The sequence below is a fragment of the Aristolochia californica genome, unplaced genomic scaffold (genome assembly GCF_029961685.1).
Source record: "Aristolochia californica isolate CCGP_79_NKW_82.1479 unplaced genomic scaffold, dmAriCali1.0.hap1 SCAF_1, whole genome shotgun sequence".
NCBI classification, from domain to species: domain Eukaryota; kingdom Viridiplantae; phylum Streptophyta; class Magnoliopsida; order Piperales; family Aristolochiaceae; genus Aristolochia; species Aristolochia californica.
Genome location: NW_027181770.1, coordinates 2,016,073 through 2,023,930, shown reverse-complemented (window position 1 = coordinate 2,023,930; position 7,858 = coordinate 2,016,073). Strand labels below are relative to the sequence as shown.

The 7,858-nt window shown below is 40.7% G+C and overlaps 2 protein-coding genes across 2 annotated transcripts; one reads left to right on the top strand and one right to left on the bottom strand.

Moving 5' to 3' along the window:
• The first annotated feature begins 1,624 nt into the window (after nt 1-1,624).
• On the top strand, nt 1,625-3,451 carry LOC137955539 (probable xyloglucan galactosyltransferase GT17). Its single transcript, XM_068802533.1, has one exon. The coding sequence runs from the start codon at nt 1,819-1,821 to the stop codon at nt 3,241-3,243; it is 1,425 nt and encodes a 474-aa protein (XP_068658634.1). The 5' UTR covers nt 1,625-1,818; the 3' UTR covers nt 3,244-3,451.
• A 2,171-nt stretch (nt 3,452-5,622) lies between these two features.
• Nucleotides 5,623-7,167, bottom strand: LOC137960424 (NAC domain-containing protein 76-like). Its single transcript, XM_068808057.1, has 3 exons — nt 6,999-7,167; nt 6,266-6,537; nt 5,623-6,138 (listed from the first exon to the last, which is right to left on the bottom strand). The coding sequence occupies exons 1-3, from the start codon at nt 7,165-7,167 to the stop codon at nt 5,623-5,625; spliced, it is 957 nt and encodes a 318-aa protein (XP_068664158.1).
• Between the last annotated feature and the right edge of the window lie 691 nt (nt 7,168-7,858).

Here is a 7,858-nt window from a genome sequence, read left to right as displayed (position 1 = left end):
TTTTAGATAGAGATATCGATATCGGAAGAGTCAATGGTCATACTAGCCAAAGAAGAAATAATACTCAGTTCAGCTAGATTACATAGTCCAAAATCTATTAAATTATTTATCTCAAAGGAATTATATTTGGGTGAAAGGTATTTAAGTTTAGTTTCAGAAGGAGAATGTCAATCTGATCTATATTTAAGGAGATATTCACATTGAAAAAATCAAAGGTCATGTTGGTATCTTGTTGCTTGCGAATATCCATATTTAAGTCGAATTTTTTACTTCATTTTTTGAGTAGTTGTTATTGATCAACAGTATCGGGAAAGTATCTCATGATCTACTTTTGGAAAGTTTTTGTTTGTTAACTAATAATATATGGTAAGAATCTTTAGAAGATCATTTTTTTTTCCAGAAACTTTCCTTGATTTATTTGTCAAAGAGAAGAAGTGTTCCTATTCTGAATTATGGTAACTTCCCAAAAAAGTAGTTACTCGATTTAAAGTTGCAAATTATAGAAGTATCTATGTAAGAAAATTCTGATCTAGGATCAGTTTCTAAATGCGTGTTTCTTCTCTAGTTATGAGAAATCCTTGCAGCATACTAATAGCATGTTAGAGCAACACTCTGTGTACTTACCTCCTTATGAAATGAACAACATCACTTAGCCTATCACTCGGTGAAATCCTTTCAAGCTATAACTGGTCTAGTCTTAAGTTTTGTCTTCGGTTTTTTATCTTGCCTTTCAAGATTGGTTTCTTTTTGCAATTACATTTCTAAGTGTGGACTATATTCAGAAACATGAAACTTATGTTATTGGTTGCTAATTACTTGGTTTAATATGGTTAGCTCTCAGTTTGGTGTTGAATTAATCACTGATGACACTATAACTGATCATGTTCAACGACTATCTCAACCATCCGATCATAATTGGACTGCTGAGATAATTGTTTCACATGTCTCGCACCAAATGACTTTTCGTATTGGATTAACCGTGTCTGAATCAATATTCAAATATGGGACTAATACCCATGTTAATACTTCCGTTTACTTCTTGGCAGTTTGTATTATGGACTGATACGAATGGTTGTTGATACAAACAACCAGATTTCGGCTGAGACCTTTGATATTTCTTTTCCAAGCTGATTAGCTATTTATGAAGCTTCTTTCACAAACTTACTGACTTAGAAACCAATAGATCCTTATCAAAAGCAGTGTTTTCTATTGTAAAAATTAGGAATCTTCTGAGTCCGTCATACCTGTTATGTCTTCTTCGAAACTAACAATATGTCTTACCGATGCATTAGGCGTCGTCCCTTGCTTTCTTCAAATCACAACACAAAGCCTCGACTCTTGAGTTCGTTTTTAAATTCTACAGAATTACATTGTCACTAAAATGGAACACTTTTATGTGATTCACGTCCGTCGCCTGAAAGTCGCGTAGTAAACGGAAGCAGAGAAATGACACCCTTTGTCGAAATCTGCCGTGCAAGGCTACTGGTACGTTTCACGTCTGTTTTATATGAGGCTCTTGTCGGTGGTTGCATTATGTTTCCATTATGCGGCGTTAGTACGAATCTGGCTTTTAATAAATTGAAATTTTTGAACGTCTGAGCAATCCTTTAGATTGGCAAACTGTACGCCAAAAGGAAAAATTGGGAGTGGGTCAGTAGTGTGTGTGAGAACTAAGAACTGACCACTAATTTTTCTTCACCGAATTTCACTCATCATCTGCTGCTACGCTGAAAAGTCTTGGTGAATGTGTTTTCCAGCTTTGAGTGCTTTTCCCTGCAACGAAGAAGGAGAGAAAGAATATCCTATTTTTTCGCTTTGATGTTCTTCCGAAAGCTCCGATCTGCAGCCATAACGGCGGCAGACGGGAAGCCTCTTTTCAAAGATAAAGAAATCCGCTTCAGATCCGTCCTTGCTTTCCCCAACTCTCTCGTCTACTCGTTCCTCCTCCTCATTCTCTGTTTTCTCCTGTTGCTCACTTGGTTTCCTACTAAAGGCACGGGTGGTTCTCAGCTTTTCATTCTTTCCACCAGTCGAGAGAACTGTCAGCCGAAAGAACGAAAATGCGACGGCAAAGCGTTCTTTTACATGTACGAGCTGCCGGAGAAGTTCAACTCCGGTCTCCTCCGGCACTGCCGCAACCTGAGCGTCTACACTGACATGTGCCCTTACGTCGCGAACCGCGGTCTGGGCCAGCCGCTCCCTTCGCTCGGCTCTCCGAGCTGGTACGCCACTCACCAGTTCATCGCTGAGATGATCTTCCACGCCCGTGCGGAGAACCACCCTTGCCGCACGAGGGACCCGCGCTCGGCGAGTCTCTTCTACGTCCCCTTCTACGGCGGTCTTCACGTGTCAAGCAAGTTCCGGGAACCGGACCGGCGGGAACGTGACAGACTAGCTGTCGAGCTTGACGAGTACCTCGATCATCAGATCACGTGGCACAAATTCAACGGTTCAGACCACTTTTTGGCGCTAGGAAGGACAGCGTGGGACTTCATGCGGGACGACGACGGATATGATTTTGGCGCTAATCGCCTTCTTAAGTTACCACGTGTTCTAAACATGTCGGTGCTGACCGTAGAGCGGCACCCAGGGCAGGGGTGGGTTAATCAGTTCGGCATCCCGTACACGTCATATTTCCATCCGTCGTCGACGGAAGAGATGGTGGAGTGGCAGGAAGAAATGCGCCGTGCTCGCCGCTTCTACCTGTTTTCCTTCGTGTGCGCCCCACGCACGAGTGTGGAGAAGGCGGCAGTGAGGGACCAGATTCTCCGGCAATGCGAGGCGTCGCCGAGGTGCCACATGGTCAGATGCGGCCGCGGAGCAAGCGCTTGCCACGAACCCAGCGAAGTTCTTAAAGTGATGACTCGGTCGATATTCTGCATGCAACCAGCCGGCGACTCGTTCACTCGGCGGTCGGTGTTCGACTCGGTGCTGGCAGGTTGCATCCCGGTATTCTTCTCGCCCCATACGGCGTACACACAGTACCAATGGTTCTTCCCGGCTGAGCCCACGGCGTACTCGGTTTATATACCAGAAGATAAGGTGGATATGATGGAGGAGGAGCTGATAAAGATCCCTAGCTACAAGGTGGAGCGCATGAGAAAAAATTTGATTAATCTCATCCCTTCTATCACTTACACGCACCCGAACGCAACAGAGATCGGATTCAAGGACGCCGTTGACGTTGCACTGGAGCAATTAGTGAAACACGTCCAATCAAAGCTGCCATTAGAGTCCTTGTAAGACACAGACACAGATTGAGCTGCTGCTGCTACAGCAACCGCTGTGATTAGCTTTTATTGCGTCCTGACTCGCCTTGTGATCACTTACCAATCCATCCCTGCGACAGTAATAAAGACCAGGCGTATGAAGTAGGAGGTTCAAAGTTACTAATATTTTTTATTTGTCTGGATGATCTTCAAACTTAGTCGAGAAGAAATTCTCTTGTTCTTCTTGCCCTTCCGTATTAGCGGAAGTAACAAACAAGCCACGTGGACCATCTTGTGGATGATTTTTATTATTTTTATAAAATTAATTAACAAACAATTAGTTAATATTTAATGTAAAACTAAAAATAAAATTTAATAAATAAGTAATTATGAATTATTAGTTTCAATATTATTTAAAATAAAAATAATTTATTATTAGTTAATAATTTAGTTATTTAAAATCAATATTTAATTGTAAATTAATGATGATTAATTGTTAACTTATTATTAATAATTGATTATATATTAAATATTTTGTGATTTATTATTAATTACCAACTTATAATTAATAATTCATTATTAATAGGAACCTCATCTATGCTATATTGACCAACTAAACGCCTTATTGAACTCCATGAAACTAGAAGTCTAGAACCCCAGTATATATATGGAAGAATCCATTTACACTCGAGTAGGTGAATGGCCTGAGTAGGGATTTTCTGGACCAGTCGAGGAGATCCATCACAAAGTTACCGTGTTTTAGTTCCAACCTGCGTTAGATGTTGCTAGAGGCGGCGGCGGCCATTGATCCATTCGTCCGAACTTCCGTCAATCGCCATGGTCGTCTTTTTTCATGCGGTAGCAAAGCTGAAGACATTTCCCTCTTTTATAGGATTCCATTTCCGGTAATCGCGAAGTGAAATTTGTATTTTGCAATTTGTTTACGTGTGAAGTGGGCAGAGAAGGATGATGGAGCCGGCTACTGGGCTTGAATGAACTAAGTGTAAAGGTTTTGTTCCTTTGACTCGTACAGTGCTACAAATATTCTAAGAGAACATTGCTGAGAATGGATAAATTTAGTATTTGTGGTTCCGCAAGAACAGTCACCAATCAGCACTGGGGAGAAAGTTCTGATCAGGGATTTTGATATATGCTCACTAATCCCAAGCTTGAAATTAGAACTTCATTTTATATATTACTCTAAAAAGAAAAAGAAGAAAGAAAGAAAAGAAGACTTTGGCCGAGGAATATTGTTTTTCTAAGCGAATTCCAGTTCTTAAGTAACTTAAACGATGCTTATTCTCCTCTCAATCCGTAGCCCTTCTCCTCCTTTCGTCTTCACAATTCTCAAGTCGTGTTGTTAGAACAAAAACATGAGAAGCAGCAAGACGCCGATCTTGCATATCTGATGCTCTGCCCTTAAGACAGGGATCAGTTTGCTAGGACCAATCACAAAATCTCTGACTAGTTTCAATGGCCCATTCAAAGTGCTGCAATACGTAGGGTCTTGAAGGGTCCTTATAAGCGTAGATCTTCCCAAAACATCCGAAATCCATCTTATATTTCATGTTTCAGTTGAAAAAGAAGTTGAGATGTAAATGACTCCAAATCCTACATTAGAGTAATATGAGGCAGAATTTAAGGATGCATATAGAAGTCTTGGTGGATTGATCATATTTACAAAGGAGGTTGCAATGAGGTAGATAGAAGATAAAATTCCAGAGCCTGAACCTTGAGGGCAAGGTTGAAGATAGAAGGAACGTTAGAACCCTGGTTATATGTTTACTTATTTTAGTAGTTATATATAATGCCAAAAGGATGCACCAATAAGCAGAACATAAACAAGTTTTGATTGATGATTAGCACATCCACCAAGATCAATTTGTGCTTCATTACAACTCTCTTTTGTTAAGTAGGAGTTCCACAAGAAGTTCATGGTTTGAATTCTTCATGAACCTGCAGCCTTACCTACTGAAACATGGCTTCACCAACCAGAAAACCCTCTCCTAGTTACTAGGCAAGTTATATTGATCTGCTTCAATAAGGAATTCCGTTGTTTAACAATTGTAACAAGAAGATCGAGGCTACTTCTTCCCTTTTTGGTTGTTGTTTACATGAATACTAAGAGCAACAGTTAAAAGCCCTTCCTGCGACTAAAAATACTAAAATACGCGTGATAAGTATATCTGAAAATGGAACAACGGGTATTTCTATGACAAGGTGGCCACATATTTGCTTAGGGGGAACTCTTAAAATCAAGAAATTAAGAAACGTAATGCCCATTTGAAAAGGCATAAAGGAATACTCATACCCTAAGCACTTCAGGTGTATGTATATACAGTTACGCACTCACCTTAAACATTGTAAAATAGTCGATGCCTTAAATGCCCCAAAAAACTAGTCTTGGTGTGCTTCACTTGGAATATTTGAGAATGTCAGCTTCACAGCCAAGATACTGGAAGGGAACTTTTTGAATAAAAGAGCCAATTTCCGGAGCTTGGGACGTTGAAGGATTCCATTTGCCAAAGCAGAGCTGATCTAGATTTTGATGGGAGGAGAGAAGCTTGTCTAAGAAAGACCAGTCACCATGAAACCTGTCATGTTGAACCACTCCTCCTCCTCCTCCTCCACCACCACCACCACCTCCTAGCTTCATAAAATTCTGGGAGCACTCAATGTGGATATTGTTCAAGCTGACTGGTGGAAGAAAAGGAGTGACAGCAGATTCAGGGCTCAAAAGCTGTGGAAGATGCATAGAGTTATCGAAACCGAAATCATACTGCATCTGAACGTTGTGGTGGTGATCCAAGTGAGCTGATCCGCTAGGCTTCAAGTGATTGAACTGTTCGTCTTCAGCCCCTATCTCTGATTGAGAGCCTCTTTGAAAGTTTTTCTTTCTAAATACCCTGCAAACAACCCATCCATCTTCCTGCGGACACAGAAAGAGAGAATCTGTTTTTAGGTCTTACGAAAGAATAGTATCGGAAGGCCTTAAGGGGTTCATGTGAAGAAAGACTATCGTTACTGTAAGGAGATTTTTTGGGTTCTTTTGATACCTGAACTTCGGAGTTGTCATCATCTAGACGATACTCGTGCATGATCCAATCAGTCTTCTGGCCATGAGGGGCTCTTCCAGTGTAGAAAACTAGGGTTTTTCTCATGCCAATCCTCTTGGAATTGCTGAGATGGATGGCCTTGTCCCTCCCTGTGGCTTTCCAGAAACCAGCTGTAGTGGCCCTGTTTGTCCGGGTCCCAGTTGGGTATTTCTTGTCCTTGTGGCTGAAGAAGTACCACTCGTTTTGTGGGCCAGAACCAATCCTGCATTGATCTGCATAGGCAACAAAAATTTGTATAAATGTTCAGTCCAACTTGCATCTTCTGAAAGAAGCCACGAATGTATATTTTCAACGTTTGCGTCACCAAGTTAGCCAGAGAGGTTGGCTTTCCATGCAAACCCTAGAAACATTTTGTTCGTATCTTTCCAAGAAAGCAGTAACTGTAGCATTATGGTGTGAAAAGTTGAATGGCCTTTCCATGGAGCTTAGTGGGAAGGACGAGATTTACATGAAGAATGTATCAAAAGTAGTATTCGGCAGCAGAAGAAGAAGATTTAGGAGGAAGAAGAAGAGGAAGGAGAAGGTGAAAAAGAAGAAGAAGAAGAAGAAGAAGAAAAAGAAGATGAAGAAGGAGAAGGTGTAGAACAAAAAAAAGTAGAAGAAGAAAAAGAAGAAGAAGAAGAGGAAGGAGAAGAAGAAGAATAATAAAAGAAGGAGAGGCTAGAAATTTAACCTTTGAGGTCCCAAGGCTCGAGCTTGTTCAGATCTATATCACGGATCACATCCAGGTCTATGGCTTCATACGCGACTTTTTTTCTTAAGTAATAATAGAGAAGCTCCTCCTCTGTAGGATGAAAGCGGAAACCCGGAGGAACTGTGACATGTCCATTCCCTGGCATCATCTTCACTTACGTTAAACCTATACCATGGAAGAAGAATACAGACGTAAGGAACAGCAATCAAACTCTTCCCACTCGTAAACATTTATACATATCAACCTACTCTTCAAACATATATCCTAAAAATGAATAAAAATGGGAAAACGAGACAAAGAACTGGTAGTTCTTCCTGAAAAATCAACTTTCAGCACCCTAAAATGTAAATATTTAAGGAAACGCGGAATAACTCAGTCACTTCTTTTTCATAGCAGGCAAATCCTAGAACTCTACCAATTTGCAGGGACGAGCGTCACCCTATCTTTTAGAACCACTAAAGTCAAAAACCTACTAAGGCGTTGCGCTACTGCAATTTTGTTGAAGATGGACAAAGTGAACATAGTTTGAATTTTGAAAATAATTGCAGTCTGAACTGTTTTCAGCTGAGATCTGTCTTTTGCTAGATTTGAGAGTCGAGACGGAGACGGACAAAATTTGATTCGTATGTAGATGCCACTGCACCCATTGTTTTTAAAATCTGATTTTTCTGTTGAGCGGAGATGAGTAGGTGAAGGAAAGAAAGCCTCAATATCCAACGATGAGCTCCAAATACGCAAAAAGTGGAGAGATTTCAACCGGGGGACAAAAATCGATAAAAAGCCGAAAAGTTTGAACATCAATATTTCATGCAAACTTCACCAGGAAATTCCATTTTTGC